General features: G+C 40.2%; 1 protein-coding gene across 1 annotated transcript; it reads left to right on the top strand.

Annotated features, from left to right (window-relative positions):
- Positions 1 to 10,417: 10,417 nt before the first annotated feature.
- Positions 10,418 to 10,660, top strand: sptssb (serine palmitoyltransferase, small subunit B; the record flags this gene model as incomplete). The annotated part of the gene is made up of 1 exon (XM_080732364.1): positions 10,418 to 10,660. The coding sequence occupies one exon, from the start codon at positions 10,418 to 10,420 to the stop codon at positions 10,658 to 10,660; it is 243 nt and encodes an 80-aa protein (XP_080588490.1).
- Between the last annotated feature and the right edge of the window lie 6,060 nt (positions 10,661 to 16,720).

Consider the following 16,720-nt stretch of genomic DNA (forward strand, 5'->3'; position numbering starts at 1 on the left):
ATGTTAGCACAGACCCACGGCCCAATTCCCAAAACCATTTAACCAACAGCACAATCATACCTCTCGCTTTTGGACCGTCGCTATTTATTGTCTCTTTATGCATTCTTTTACCTTCTTTGCCCCGCTTTTCTGCCTCAGCCGCGAACGGTGCTACGTCACATATTCTTCCTGAAAGGTCTGTCCTTCTTCCTGAGACGACAATCACTTATCCTTTACAGTCTCTCCTTCTTCCGTGTCTCTCAAGTAAACGTCCCTGACGTATGCGGATGCAACGTGCCTTTGCGCAAGTGGAACCTATACTTCTCTGCCGGAGCCGCCGCTACGTCACTGACTCCACCTTTGCCTTCAGAACCCATGTCGCCTCTCGCGACCGAGTTTTTCCCGGTGAACCTAAGCGCAACGGTGGGGGCTTGGGAGTGTGGGGAACACGCACCACTGACTACTATTGCTGATGATGGAGAGCTTATATAGCTTAGCCTTTGTATTGAAAATGAGAGGCACTCTTGCCGATTTATTAAGAGTCGAGACTCGTCGCCAATTGCAAGATATTTAAAAGTTATTTGGGGCCATGATGATGATGATATCCTTTTCTTCCCACAACTAGACTAAGGATTTATGTGCGAACACTAGGATTCGCCCGCCAAAGGCGGGCGATATTCTTGTGATGATACATATGATCTGAGAAAAGGATTATTTGGAATTGCATGGAAAGAATAGGAGTCTCCACTAGAGGGAGGCAAACTCTGCATCCTATGTTTTTTCCTGTGACTGCTACTCAACAGACATGATTTATTTTTAGGTCAAACGAAAAGTAAACTTTAATAGTACAAGAAACTCACAGGATAAAAGAGCGTAGAACACTTGTGTGGTCTTAGAGAGACAAGGTAGTTTTAAGAATAGGAGGTTTATAGCAAGTATAGAAGGGTTCAGTGTTCAAAACTTCATTGTCCGACAAGGGAAATGTGACTTGGAGCAAGAGTTTAAAACCATAATTATGTCCTCAACATTCCCCACAAAATGTGAAACTACAAAGTATACTGATAAGGTGCAGTGAGTCCAAATTAATAGAAATATGTATTGCCCTTTTGACTTATAATGCAATGCATTTACGCCATGGAGCAAAGTATGGTCTGCTATAGACTGTTCGACACCACTTGGCTGTCATTGCAAACATTCATTCTCCAGGCTCGAATATTAGCAATTTCAGACAATGCCACACTCTAACAAGCAATATAGTGAATTATCACCAGCCCCTTGTAAGGGTTAGTTGTGAAAAATAAGCTTAATTAAGTAATCAATTTGATTTTAAATATTAATGACTTTGAAATTATGAAAACTAGCTTTCCCCTGATGGTGGAAAGAACTACTGGTTTGAAGGTAGATGTGATTGAGGACATATCGGTTGGGGGAGGTGGAAGGAAGTCTTATTTGCCAAGTCTCAGATTCGATCTTGAGAGGAAGGGGGTGGGGGGGTGGCTGGATCATGTGTTTCGCAAACTTGAGCCGATTGTTAGCAGTAATCAGATCCACTTGGGAAAGTGAATAGAATGAATCCCTCTGGGGTTGGATACGACGACAAGGAGCGAGGGTTCTCTGTCGTGTTTGTGATCTCCTTTGACCCCCTTTAGCAACTTGGCTTGCAACCCAGTTGTCACCTTGCCGCTGGTTCTACTAATCGCATTCCTTTGTTGCAGATTCACATACATGCAAGTGTGGGCTTGTGTACTACATTCACTGTTGACGTAAAATCTGGTCTATTAGAAGTTAAGCAGTGTCATCACTCCTGGATCAGACAGGTGGGAGTCCAGAGAAGTTCCCGCTCCAAATGAGTAGCCTTTGATTTATCGATGTCTTTATTTATCATGAAACAAAATCATATGTGACATACATCTGTAACAAACATCTGACCCAGTATAATCAACAGGATAACGCAAAAGAAGCTTACAGCTTGTTTCCGTTCCCTTTAGTATGAGGGGTATGATGTGTGGTGTTGGGTGCATGAGACTCTCAGAGTTCAGGATGTGAGCAAGTCTCTTGAGTGAATGCGTGGGGCGTGTGTGTGTGTGGGGTGGGTGCGGGGGCGATACATCAGACACATTCACAAGATAATGTAGAAAACCAACCAATACAGTACATGTATCTACAAAAAATACTATTTTCACAAAAAAGTATCGGATCCCAGCAACCAGAACTTATTTCCCTATTTAGAAGCAGCTTCTAGTGCTGCTGAACCTACTCTAAAGGAGGACTTTTGATTGAATATTTTATTAGAAAGACATGAAAACAGCATGGGGTACAGACATACATTTTTGTGGCCCAGCACAGCATTGGCCAGTTTCATGTGTTGGTGAAATAGGCATAACTAGCCTATTAGTCAAGCCTAGCAAGCCTAGAACAGAAGCTGCCGTCTATTCCATCATTTATGTTCATGATAATATATATTTTAAATATCCGCTTTACTCCTGCTTCCTTTGTACAGACAGTAAGATGGTCGAGTCCTGTTTTCATAGAGTTTTATTTTCCAGAAAGGGGAGCGAAGAACACAGCCTATGTCATCCTGGGCTCTTTGGCTCCACTCTAATTGTCTGTAGTTAGAGTGGGATCCCATCCTACAGACCCCAGCAGCCTACCCCATCATCACCATGGCCTGGCAGGTTACATGATGGGTAGCTGTGGATATACTCTGTGTGTGGTGTGTGTGCCCTCTGTGTAAAGTCACACATTTGAGGTGAGGAAGAAGGAAGATTAGCCTACATAATCCAATAATTGTCGATTTCCTGGAACACATTCCGGGTAATGATCTCAGAGTTTTAGCAAATGGTAGGGTGTAGCCTACCTTTAGTTTCTCCATTTGGATTATCTTTTTTCAAATCTTTGTCAAACTGCCTAGTGGTCATGACATTTGAACAGTCTGGAAGAGAGACGTTCCTTAGTTACCAAGGCTACCAACGTCTTGGAGCTATTGCCCTGTACAGAGCTAACTGGGTAAAAATGTAAACTGCTTGTGTTCATATTTGGAAGCCTCTGTAATTGAAATTGGACTTTATGTCCAAATTAAACGTAGGTCTACTTATTAGGCCTACGTAAAATGAAAGAGTGCGGAAATCCGGGGCATTAAAGGAGTAGTTCACCCCCAAAATGACTTTTTTTCTATTGATTAGTCATGCCATGGAGAGTCGAGTTCAATAATATTTTTAGGTTTTTGTCACATTCCTAAGACAAAAATGTGATAACAATAAATTTAGCCCCATTCGTTCCGGATGGGGACCCGTTTCGAAACGGGTCCCCATCCGGAATCAATGGGGGTAAATTTACTCGAATCAAATTTTTGTCTTTAATAGGAATGTGACACAAACCAAAAAAATGTATTGAAGTCTAGTCTCCATGGCATGACTAATCAATAGAAAAAATGTCATTTTGGGGGTGAACTACTCCTTTAAGATAAATCAAGCAGTGGTGCGCAGCGCTGCTCTGGTGGTCTTGTTGAATGCTAGGTGATCCTGCTGCCTGGTAGTGCACTCGGTGTCAGGCATATTCGCCTATAACATATTCGCCTACATGCATTTGGTCCTTTCGCCTGGCATTTTCGCCTTGGAGGAGAGTCTTTTCACCTACCTGTCTGAGCCATTTCGCCTACCCTCAATTCTGCTGTCAGACTGTCCATGTTTTCATATTATCTCTTTGTCATTTAAATATTATAGTGACTGTGACAGTGGTGTTACATGTCAAACCTACACAAGGCTATCCTATGCACTCCATAGTAATCATATAAATACAGAGCTATTGGAATCAGGTGCGCCCAAATAATTAATTAATCCATGTCCCGATACTATACATTCTTTGGTGCAGTATTGTAAAATGAACAGTATTGTAGGCCTATATTGTTTTAACATTAGGCTATACAAAATATATATGTAGGCTATTAGCCTATATAGGTCTATATAAGATATATGCTACACCTAAATAGCCTATAGAATCAACCTTGCCTGTCAACAGGCATAAAAAACTATTTTGCCATTTTTTAGGAATAAAATGTGATGTAAATAATAAATGTCAAATAAACTGTTAGATTCACTTGACACCACTGTCACACAGGGTTGTCAACATTGGACGGTCAGAATCCAGGAGATTAATTTTTTGGGGGGTGCGCGGAACTCCCCTACCGGGGTCTGGGGGTCCTCTCCCCAAAGCCTCTTAACAGATATATATATTTTCCTGTGTTCTGTTGAATTTTGTGCATGTTTGATACTTTTATCAGGCTTGCTTTACTAGCACTGGTACAATTTCAGCCTTAAAATGCCAAATGTAGGTGAATAATAATGACTTCTCATCTTTAAGTCATTACACGTACACACTAAAAACGTCTGGGTTGAAAATAACCCGATCTGGGTTGTATTATAACCCACCCCTGGGTAACTATTGGCCCTACCCAACAGTAGTAAATCTTACACAGCAAAATGGGTAGGTCCTTTCTACCCAGCACCGTAGTAAAATATTCTACCACACCCTGGGTAGAATTTTTTACTCACTCTGGGTCAACATTTTATCCACATGTGGGAAGTATATTTTACTCACCGTAAATGACCATGCTAATATTATTTAACATTAACATAAGATAAGATTTGTTTCAGGTTTTTTTTCTCAGATAATTTGTTCCAAGTATAGCAATATCAACATAAAGGTACATAATAGTAAATTATGCAACTACATTGAAAAGCTATAATCAGAGAAGTTTAAAGTAGATCAACATAATAACCTCAAATGTATCATGAGTTATTCTCTTTCAAAACAGCAGGGGGAGGGAGCTCAATCATAAGCTAGCAGCCTAGCAGCTGTGGTTAGGGTTTTGGCTCAAAAATTGACAAATGAAATTCTGACATATGACAGTCAGCTTGCCAAGGCAGACACATGGATATGATACATTTAGCATTTTTAGCTACCAAAAGCTTAGAAAATATCCCTGAAAACCTAGAGAAATGCTTTTCCCAGCATGCTTTGCATACCAGGTGACCAGCTTAAGTTTAAAACTACCCATACTGAGTAAAACAATTTTACTCAGCAGCTGGGTAATGTATGAGCTGTACAAAACAACCCATTATACATACAAACACCATTATAATAACCCATAATGGGTAAACCATTTTTTCCTCAGATTTTGGGTAGATGAATCTACCCAGCAGTTTTTAGTGTGTATATGATCTTTCTTGCATGCATTGCCCCCAACCCTAGTGGGGGGTCTGGGGGTCCTCCCCCCGAAAAAAATTAACATAGTAGATGTAATTTCCTGTGTTCTGGTGAATTTTGTGCATGTTTTATACACATGTATTGATGACTGAACCAAAGGACATCTTTAATGATGACTTCTAATTTTAAGTCATTACTTAAGTGAATATGTGTCTGATCTTTCTTGCACCACCCCTAAAGCGGGGGGTCTGGGGGTCCTCCCTCAGAAAAAAAAATTACATAGTAGATGTAATTTCCTGTGTTCTGGTGAATCTTGGGAGTTTGATACCAACTCCAGGAGAAATCCAGGAGATTTGCCAATCCAGGAGACTCCCAGGAGAGGGGTTCAAAATCCAGGAGACTCCTGGGAAATCCAGGAGAGTTGACAAGCCTGCTGTCACAGTCACTATAATATTTAAATGACAAAGAGATCATTTGCAAACATGGACAGTCTGACAGCAGAATTGAGGGTAGACGAAATGGCTCAGACAGGTAGGTGAAAAGACTCTCCTCCAAGGCGAAAATGCCAGGTGAAAGGACCAAATGCGTGTAGGCGAATATGTTATAGGCGAAAGTGCTGGTGACCGTGCACTCTGCACACTGGCATGATGCAGGCTGCCAGGGTGTCTGGAGGAATGTTATCGCGCTGATTCGTGCCCGACTGCCCGCTCACCCGTAAATAGTGAAAATAGAGGCAGTGAGGCATTAGCAGCCTTGTTTACCTACATATTGCCTATATAACACGGTATTGTCCAGTCTAAGAATTCAGCATGTCCCCACTCTCCAGAGATCCCCAGAGAGATCGATAGATTTTCACCAGCTTGCACTTCATACGAAATTAAACATCGTTAAATATAGGCAGCGACTTGATGTTACATTTACAGTTTAACTATTAGCCTTAGTTCCATCCTCCACGTGCCACGTGGGGTTGGGTCTATTTTTCTACCATCGGTTTGAAGTTTCCTGCAAATGCTGAATGTGCACTGCAGCGCACAGAGACCTGCACAAAAAGGTTCTTTATTTGATTAATGCGATGAATATGCTACACTCCATAGATTACAGATCATTCTGGTCCAGGGATACGCGCCTGCCGGAGTATGCCTACCGTCAGTATGAGGATGCTGTGCAATGCATGCTGTGCGCTACTACTGATGAATAGACTGCTACGTCATATTGTACTGCAGCACAGTGGTGTAAAGTAACTAAGTACATTTACTGCAGCACAGTGGTGTAAAGTAACTAAGTAGGATCTACATTTACTTAAGTAATGTAGCCTACTTAAGTACAAGTTTGGGTATTTGTACTTTACTTGAGTATTTCTAATTTCCAATCATTTTACTTAACTACATCTCAGATCCAAATATTGTACTTTTACTCCTCTACATTTATTTGACATTTTTAGTTTACTAGTTACTTTGCAGATAGGCCTATACATAATATTATAAAAGATACATAAACCACTTTAGCCCTATTTTATAGTCTAGTAGACTATTTGAAAATATAGCCACTTGTGAGCTTGTAGATCTGCTATTTTCAAACATTGTGTTTGCCTACTTTTACTTTTGGTAGGCTACATTTTGATGCCAGCACTTTAATACTTTTACTCGAGTACATTTTGAATTCCGGACTATTACTTGTATCACGGGATTTCTGTATTGCAGTAGGCCTATTAGACCTACTTGAGTAAAATATGTGAGTATTTTTCCCACCACTGCTGCAGTAGCACTAGATATAGTCTACACTAGAGATACGATGCGACAAGGAGGGGGAAAGTTTGAAGAGGCTTCATAGTTCTATGAATATGGTGTGTAGCTATTTAACCCATGCTATGACCACTCCACCTGCCCTGCAACCGCGTGAACCAGGTGAGTGTAAACACGAGTAGTGGGTGTGGTGTCATTCTGGCCCAGTGGCCCTACTGTATGCCGGTCTACTATATAGGCCACCCATTTGGGAACTGGAAAGGCGGCTTTTCGTTTACACAAAGCAACGGTGGAGCAGTGGGACGTTACTGCCAGTGTGGGGCATCCCGCAACAAACTACTTCACCATTCAGGCATCTCAAGTCAGCTGGGAGGTGAGTCATTTAATTTATTCCACTGTGGATATCAATAGCCTATATTTCAGACTAGAATGGACACAACATAGGATCATGCTTAGTTATGAATTAATTAGGTGTTTGCTGATGCTGCACAATGTTAAGTTAGAACGTTTTATACAAATATAGACTTGTCTTTCATGCATTATTTTCATGATCTGTGTAATAGATTGTTTTGCTGTCATAATAGCCCAATTGGCTTATCATAAAGCCTATAGCCTGTTATAATGCCCATCAATTAAACAGAAAACAATGTTTTCTGACGTGTTGCATTAGCCACATTTAGGAATAGGCTATGCGATGGGTTTAAATCTCAGCAATCCATGTTGTCAAAGTAGCCAGTGGTGGAAAGTAACTAAGTACATTTACTTATAGTGTACTTGAGTAACATTTTGTGTTATTTGTAGTTCAATACTTCTACTCCACTACATCTTGGATTCAAATATTCTAGGCTACTTATAGGCTACAATTAGTCTATATTAAAACTTCAGTTAGTTAGGATATTTTGTAGATTTAGATTATTATTACAAAACATGTATCACTATTAACCACTTCAGCCCTGCATAGATTTCGCCCATTTGAAAATAGCAGATCTACAAGCTCACAATGTGTCATGATGTGATAGATCTGCTATTTTCAAATGATTTCACATTAGAAAACTTGAAAAGGGACATTCTGCATAATGAATACTTTTACTTTTGTTACTTTAAAGTACATTTTGATGCCAGTACTTTTACTCAAGACAATAGCTTATATTTTGAATTCCAGAGTTTTACTTGTAACAGAGTAGGCTATAATTGCAGTATTGATACTTCAGTAAAAAAAAAGGAAAACAAGTTATGTTCACAACAACATTTGGGAACACTCCATATCCTAATTTGAGAATCCCCCACACATCTCTTAACCGTGAAAAAGCTGCTCTGCTTCCCTCATCCCCGTTCTTCCCAAAGTTGTCCCATGTTCTAGAAATGTTCCTCAAGTTTACCTACACACCTGAAGCGCTACTGTTGGTCCCGCCCCTGCCCTGAGTAAGTGTGTTGTGGTGATGATGATGATGCTGGATGTAATAGCTCAGTTATTGTGTCTTATATTAAACATTGTTTTGCGTTGATGTTAAAATATTAGCTATAAACCACCATGTCAACCAGTGTTAACACAGGAACACAGGCAATTCTTTTCCTAGATGTTTTATTGGGGTAGGACATTTTTGTGTGTGTGTGTGTGTGTGTGTGTGTGTGTGTGTGTGTGTGTGTGTGTGTGTGTGTGTGTGTGTGTGTGTGTGTGTGTGTGTGTGTGTGTGTGTGTGTGTGTGTGTGTGTGTGTGTGTGTGTGTGTGTGTGTGTGTGTGTGTGTGTGTGTGTGTGTGTGTGTGTGTGTGCTCTTTACTTTTAAACATTATTATCTGTCAGCAGCACCTCACCAACCCAGGCATGTGCTCCCTCCTTTGTGTTTACCAAACTCTACTCTCCTCCTAACACTGCTTCTTCATTGTCGCCCTAATATTGCCTATGTCCCCAGCCTATCAGAATGCTTACATTCCAAAATTGAGGCTTAAATGATTTTTGAATGTAACAAGCACTCTGGCAACAAGGACATAAGCAATAGGGCAGGGTGAATCAGCAGTGTTAGGAGGAGAGTAGAGTTAGGTATGAATACATAAAGGGAAATTCTTTTTTTCCTCATGATTCAGCAGATAGTGATTTTTCATTTATTCTCTGTTATGGAAGTTGGAAAGGATTCTATTTGTGTGCGTGCATGTGTGCCATATCATACGATTATGGGAAGACAATTAAATATGTATTTTACTTCCATCATCCAGTACAAAGGGTATCTCAAGGCGTAATTCTAAGCATTATGCTTATATCACTAATTCCATTACTTCTGCAGAGACTTGCCCCCCCCCCCCCCTCGTTTGAGGGCTTTATTGAGGCTTGGCTGCACTCTTAATTCAGTCTTCTTCAGCAATAAACACAGATGCACATCTACTAGTTCTTTTTATAAGGATTATTTTCCATTCCAGAGTGTACAAGTGATCCTAGAGTTATGATAAACACAACTGACGGCTTTATAGTAACACAAAGATATATTAGACTGTTATTCACAGAATTATTATACATTAGAAACTGTAGAGAAATAAAATGACATCTCTTTTTGTGACAATCTTCTCACCTTTTAAAAATGAACTTGCCATTGTGTCACTATTGGCATATGACATATTTGAAAACAACCATGATTCATTATTACAGAAATATTCCCTTCTGCTACTTTGGCTAACAAATCATAATCAAATTGAACACAGGTTGAATGCTGACCTTTAACACAGTCCTATACCGTTCCTCACAACATAAACAGATTGTATGTCATGTGCTCTGAAAAGTCAGAGGCTTGTTTGTGTTTTTGTCCCAGCATGTGACTGTGACATCGCCACCCTCATCCATGCGCAACATACACCTCCCATATTTTGACATGGTGCATTTGTCAATTTCCATCCACCTGCTGGCAATTGCACACTTTCATATTTGTTCTCTTCACAGGGTTCACACGGTCATGTAATTCCTGGACATTTTTTGAAATTAGAAAAATATTTTCCAGTACTGGAAAAGTTTTGGAATTGATCAAGGGTCCTGGAATGTCCTGGAAAAACGGCTATGCATTGTTTTTGGTCATTGATTTTGTTAACTCATTTACTGCGACCATAAATCGACTTTGAGGGTTCCCTGCCACAATTTTCTTACCTTTTGACGTGGGCGCGTGTGTGTCCATCGTGCACATCGCCACGGTCCGTTCGCGGCGTGCGCGGCTGCACGCTTTATTTTTTTGGGGCATTGCACACAGTAGCAGTACGAGACTTGTTATTGCGCTGAATGATTGTTATATAGTCCTGGAAATTGAGTTAAATATTCTGGAAAGGTTTCGGAAACATTTTGGAAATTCCTTGGTAAAAATCTGTGGGAACCCTGTCTTCATCCCTTATACTTACCCGTTTCTCTATTCTCTGCTCTCTCTCACTTTCTTCCTCATCCTCTTTCTCCCTATGGGCTGGCCCTTATGATGAACCCCAACCCCCACCTCCTCTCCCTATCTCCATCCATACAGGATGACTTTTAAGAACATGTGGGAGTACCTAGGCTGGTTGTACTACCAGTATCTGCTCATCACTGGCATCTACGTCCTGGAACCTTGGGAAAAGTCCATCTTCAACTCCATCCTCTTTTCTGCCATCGCCATGGTGATCTACACCTCCTATGTCTTCGTGCCCATCCACGTACGACTCGCACTGGAATTCTTCTCCGGGATCTTCGGCGGTCAGCCTGCAAGCACTGTGGCACTCATGAACTAAAACAAATAGTATGGATGAGAGGAGGAAACAGGGTGCTCAGCCAAAGGAGGCTGAAGAAGAAAGGAGGTTCATGTGGATTATTCGGTAAATCAGAGCCTTTAATCCAAATGTATACTTTGTCACATGACAGCTGCTACAAGTATACATTTGGCTTTACTGTTTCCATTACCCCAACAATCCCTGGTCATTACCCCATGGTATTACAGATCACAGTCACTGTACGTTACTTCCACAACCTTGTTGTGGAATTTATTGTGAAATGTTTCTGTTATTCCTCACATTTGGTGTGGGTTCCTGTATGAGTGCATACCACCTCTATGAGTTTTGCATGATAAGACCTCACCCAACGAGAGTAATAGATTTGCATGCTTGTCCAACTACAGTATGTGCTTAATTCCCAATATGACATGCCCTTCACTTCATTTTGACCAATCCTGGAGATTGATTGATTGATGCTGTGCATTTCATTGTGTGTATGTGTGTGCTCATGCATGCGTCCGTCTGTCTGTCTGTCTGTCTGTCTGTCTGTCTGTCTGTCTGTCTGTCTGTCTGTCTGTCTGTCTGTCTGTCTGTCTGTCTGTCTGTCTGTCTGTCTGTCTGTCTGTCTGTCTGCCTGCCTGCCTGCCTGCCTGCCTGCCTGCCAGCCAGCCATTACTGGTTGATGACATATTTCTGATGAAGAGGAAGACCATACTAGTTCCAAAAACATATATGCACTTAACGTCTTTGGCTGAACAATTTTTTGTATTTTGTAATGAATCATGAACCAGCTCAAAGTCAAGACAAAGCCAGAGACAAAAAAAACATGCCTTCGGCCTGGCGGAGACATTAATCATGGATTGCAGTAAGAGTACCATTAGACACTTGGATCACTTTATAAGATATGATGTGACTATGAAAGAGAGAGGGGATAGCCATGCAAAGAATTCAAGAGCACAGGTTGCATGGTGGCTCAGCCATAACCATGCACAAACTATATTTGCCTATAGTCAGTGTGAGGACCCTGATTTGAATTAAACCCCCATCTCATCTTGCATGTCTTCCCTCCCTCTCTCTCTTTCCTGTCTCTACACTTGACCTATTTTTTTATTATTATTTTTATATATAGGCCTTTATATAATTCAAGAGTGTGACAATCAGGGAACTTTTGCTAAATTGTGAAATGTCTGTCCCATCCCTACCTGTTAGCAAATAGTTGCTCAATGTATGTAATAATGAATTTAACAATTGTATCTGAATACGCTCAGCCCTCTCCCTATCTCCAGTGATTTAACTATTGGTATGTTATGAAGGTGTGCTCTGTGATCAGCAAATATTGAAACAAGACAGCTTTGTTTTTGAGGCTTGGCTTTTGTTAATGAAATAGCTTTGCTTGATCAACAGCCTTTGTAAGCAGAACTGAGTCTAGAAGGCTTCAGTGGAACTGTTTGCAGTCACGTGAAACCATAGAATCACTATATAGTTAAATTGGCCTGCATGAAAAGCAAAGTCTTTGACTGGCCAATTTGTACACTCTCTTCCTTATCTACAGTTGAACTGTATATGATAAACTGGGAAAAAAAAGATATAGTGAATCTGATGGAGAGCATGTCCATATCTATTTGGGTTACGGGCTTCCTGACTACTGTAGTCAGGAATGTAGATCTATAAATTAACTTTATTTATATTTAAATATACTGGTAAAGCTTGGCTGGTTACAATGTCAATTACCATACCCTTTTATTTATATCAATGTTCTCTTGTGGATATATACAATGTATGTACAGTATAAGCAGAATTTGTCATTTTCTTTGTTCAATTAAAATGGTCTTTATATAATGTCAGTATGTCATTACATTTCATTTTTGCTTCATTGTTGAAAAACATTTCCTGAATTTGTCAAATGAAGCAGTCTTTGAGATTAAGACAACCTATATATCAATTCACGGTAGGCCTATCTGTACTTTATCACCCTTATCTATGTGTAATTAAATATAGTAGCTTTCCAATATTACAAAAGTAAAGACCTTTTTTAAATGTTATATCCCAAGCAGGGCCTGCTTGTTCTCATATAGATTTGTTCCCTGCTATGACGTCACATGCATGACTGCAAGGTGCACACTGAAGATTAGAAATATTGTTTAAAATCATACAGTCCTCCCTGTCCAGTTGCATATCAGTTCAGGTACACCACCAATACAGCAGCCATTCATAATGGGTCAGTTTCTACAGTTAAATTAACACTCAGGATTTTGCTGTGGAGGTATAAGTATATAAGTAACATGACTTGGTAGAAGGGACAAAACACACATTCCTGACATGAGGGATTGTGCCACATCTAACGCATTCATGAGGGACACAATAAGAGGCCGAACCATCCGACCGGTTCCCCCTTTTCATACAGCGTAAGATTGAATCCCCAGAGGTCTTGTTTCCTCCACCCCAATAACCTACTGTATTGTTCACACATGCTGGTAGGAGGATCTTTCATGTGGTGGCTCACTGTTCTGCTGTAGCAGTCACAGTGACAGATTTGAACTCATGTGGAGGCTATAAAAACGAATAATTTCTATTACAGGGGTAAAGTGGTGAAACAGTGGCTAATGTTTACGATCTCTCATTCACAAAGAAAACAAAGGGAGGGAATAACAGGCGGGAATTGTCTGGTTATCACGTGGGTTACTAACTTTAGGATTTGTAACGAGACACCACCAGCTCAGGATGTTGGAACACAATACCCACAATACTCCCAATTCTCAACCTACATACAGAAGCTGAGGTTCTGACAAATACACAACTGAAGTCTGCTGTTGTTTCTGTTGCATTTTGTTGCATCATATTGGGCTCTGTTGTGTCCTCAGCCTTAATTTATAAGTAGTTTTAGTAGTAGTTAGATAATAGGCCCAGAAATATGATATAATAAAATATAACATAAAAACAATGGTATAGCTACCATATATGCAATGCTAGTGGAGTTTGGAAGGGCTAAGGGGGCCTAGGGTCTTTGAAGCACTGTCCTTTGTTTGCAGTTCATGTTTTAACTTGTATCCCATGAAAACAGAGGGCAGAGTTTATCTACCTAATGAGCAGGTGTAAACAAACAAAGATGTCTACTGACTCTGTAAAAATGCTCTCAACAGGACTACACACTGAGGGTTTGTGTTGCTTTTAGAGCCTACTCCGCTATTGTTTCCCACAAGAAAACTTGAGAACTCCTAGCAACTGTCAGGCACGTGAGAGGCACATGACACACACACACACACACACACACACACACACACACACACACACACACACACACACACACACACTACCACCGCCACTATAGGGTTAATTCATTATTTCACCAATAATCTAAGGTTAAATACTACATTGTTCAACCCCAGTGAACATGTGGTATTACAAACATTGTCTCTATGGTTCATAGTTCATGCTATTGTTCAACAGTGTACTGTGATGGACACAGTCAACAGTGGACACGCACGCACACAATTCAATTCAATTCAATTATTTGCAGAACACAGATCCATAAATGCAAACACTCAGGCGTCCACATGTTGTATGCAAATAGCTTTATCAAAGTAGTATCTGAAGAGATTCCATGTTAACTCCTACAGTGCAAACATGTTATGATAGGAATGAAAGATTCTGCTTTAAGCAAAGCCTGACAGAGAAGCTTTAACTACAGTATGGTAAATGGTAAATGGTAAATGGTAAATGGTGCATTTATATAGCGCTTTTAATCCAAAGCGCTTTACATAGATTGTGCATTACATTCACCCATTCACACACACATTCATACACCGGTGGCGGAGGAAGCCATGCAAGGCACCAACCTACTCACCGGAGGCAATTAGGGGTTCAGAGTCTTGCCCAAGGACCCTTCGACATTAACTCAGGGGGAGCCCGGATTCGAACTGGGAACCCTTCGGGATTTATACCCTTCGTGCTCTAATACCAGTTTCTCTACCCCTGAGCTAGTATAAACGCCGCCCAGTATAAACGCTGATTTATTAAAATAATATTTTGTATAATTATTCTTGCATGTTTATGACAATCTTTATCTATTCTATTCTGTGTAATGTCACACTTTTGAGGTGAGGAAGAAGGAAGATAAAGTAATCCAATTGATGAAAAGGTCCCCCACCCATAAAGTTTGATTTCCCGGAACACATTCTGAGTTTTAATGACCTCAGAGTTTTAGAAAATGCGTAGGGAGTACTGTAGGGGAGAGCGGGGTAAACTGAGACACCGGGTAAACTGAGACGCTCCATTTATCTTTGCAATGGAACACATTTGTGGTCATGTGACCATTATATTTTCAAGCCCCTTGAATTTCCCACTTGTCATGAAAAGAGAGACCTGATAATGCTGTAGAAAACATGCTTTTTTCACAAAAATGTGTTTTTTGCATGTAAAAGTACATTTTCTTGCTTTCAACATAATCAGCTGTTGTGTCAAAGCAAATTGATGCAGGGAGAACATTTTATATCATACATGTTGATGAACTACCAACTTATAAATCCATGTGATAGTTGCTAGCTGAAGATTACCCTGAATTGATAAAAATATCCCTTTTCCCAAAATGTGGCTGTGGGGTAAAGTGAGACAATTGCTTCGGGGTAAAGTGAGACACTATCTCACATTATCCCAACATGAAAGACAGGGAGAAAGCTGTAAAAACCAGATTAAAGGGTGTACCAAACTAGTCTCAGTTGATTCTCATGTATTTTCCCCTGTAGAATCCATTTTTGATATATATTTCTTTGTATTGTGCATAATTAATGAGATAATTAGCATATTTGACTACATTTGACAAAATATGCGAATTATTTCATTAGTTATGCACAATACAACAATATACTTTGCAGAAATAGATTCTACAGGATAAATTACATAAGGATCAACTGAGGAAAGTTTGGTAAACCCTTCTATCAATTTTTTATAGGGTTTTTAGTTTTTTCCTTCTGCCCATGTGTCACATTATTTGACACATGGGTGGAAATGCAGGACAAAGCCTATTAAAAGAATGTCTGCTATGTACATTTTTGTATTGCGCATATTTAACCCGGTTAACCAGGTTTTGTGTTTTTATGGTAGTTTTAAAGTGAAAAAAGTGAGTGGATCACTTTACCCCGTTGATTTCTCTGGTCTGTCTCAGTTTACCCCGGTCTTGGGGTAAACTGAGACACAAGACCACTTTTTTTAAAACAATCATATTTTCTCTGCCTTTTGTCTTGCATATGTTCTGATATCTTCCATTGTTAGGAAACATCCCAAATTACTGGGAAATGTGTACATTTTTCCTGATATATCTTTTAGTTCGCCTAGAGGGGAGCAAATGTAAAAAGTGTCTCAGTTTACCCCGCTCTCCCCTACTGTACCTGTAAGATTGGATGAATCTTTTTTCAAAATCTTTGTCAAACTGGTAATGGCTCCAGTCTGTGCCATGGCATGTGGAATGATTGTGTAATAATTATGTGTTGATCAAAGACAGAGGAAGAATTAATCATTACCATTGAGCTCACACCTCAGGAAATAGCTCCCAGCTCTGTGTCTTTGTTATACAGTACATCAGTCAATATAATCACAGGAGTGGTTGGTCAGATAAAACCTGCACCCAAGCAGGCATGAAAGTACAGCTGGTGCCAAACCCTGTACTCTGACTGTTGCACGATGGTGGCCCAGATTGAAAACGTGTTTTCAACAAAACACATGCTTCAAAGTCTTTTATTTTGTGCAAAGGCGTATACATTTTAACTTTAAGATGCGTTTAAGTAGATTGCATTTGAGGCCTATATTTTGGTTCCATGCCCTTTGTGCATTCTATCTTATGTGCTATTATGAGCAGAGCAATATTAGACAGACTATACTATATAAGTGGCTTCTCACGTGCTAAGCAGTGCGGAACTGGGTACCATCTTTATAACCTTTGGTATGACTGGAGGTTTGAACCCCAACCTCACAATCTTAGGGTGGACACTCTAACCACAAGGCCACTGAGCTTCTTGTTTACCTTAGCAACCATCACTTTTACCTCAAGGACCAGTACTTAGCAACCAGTTTCATCCTAGCTGCCTA

The sequence above is a fragment of the Nannobrachium achirus genome (assembly GCF_963921795.1).
Source record: "Nannobrachium achirus genome assembly, chromosome: 8".
NCBI lineage: Eukaryota > Metazoa > Chordata > Actinopteri > Myctophiformes > Myctophidae > Nannobrachium > Nannobrachium achirus.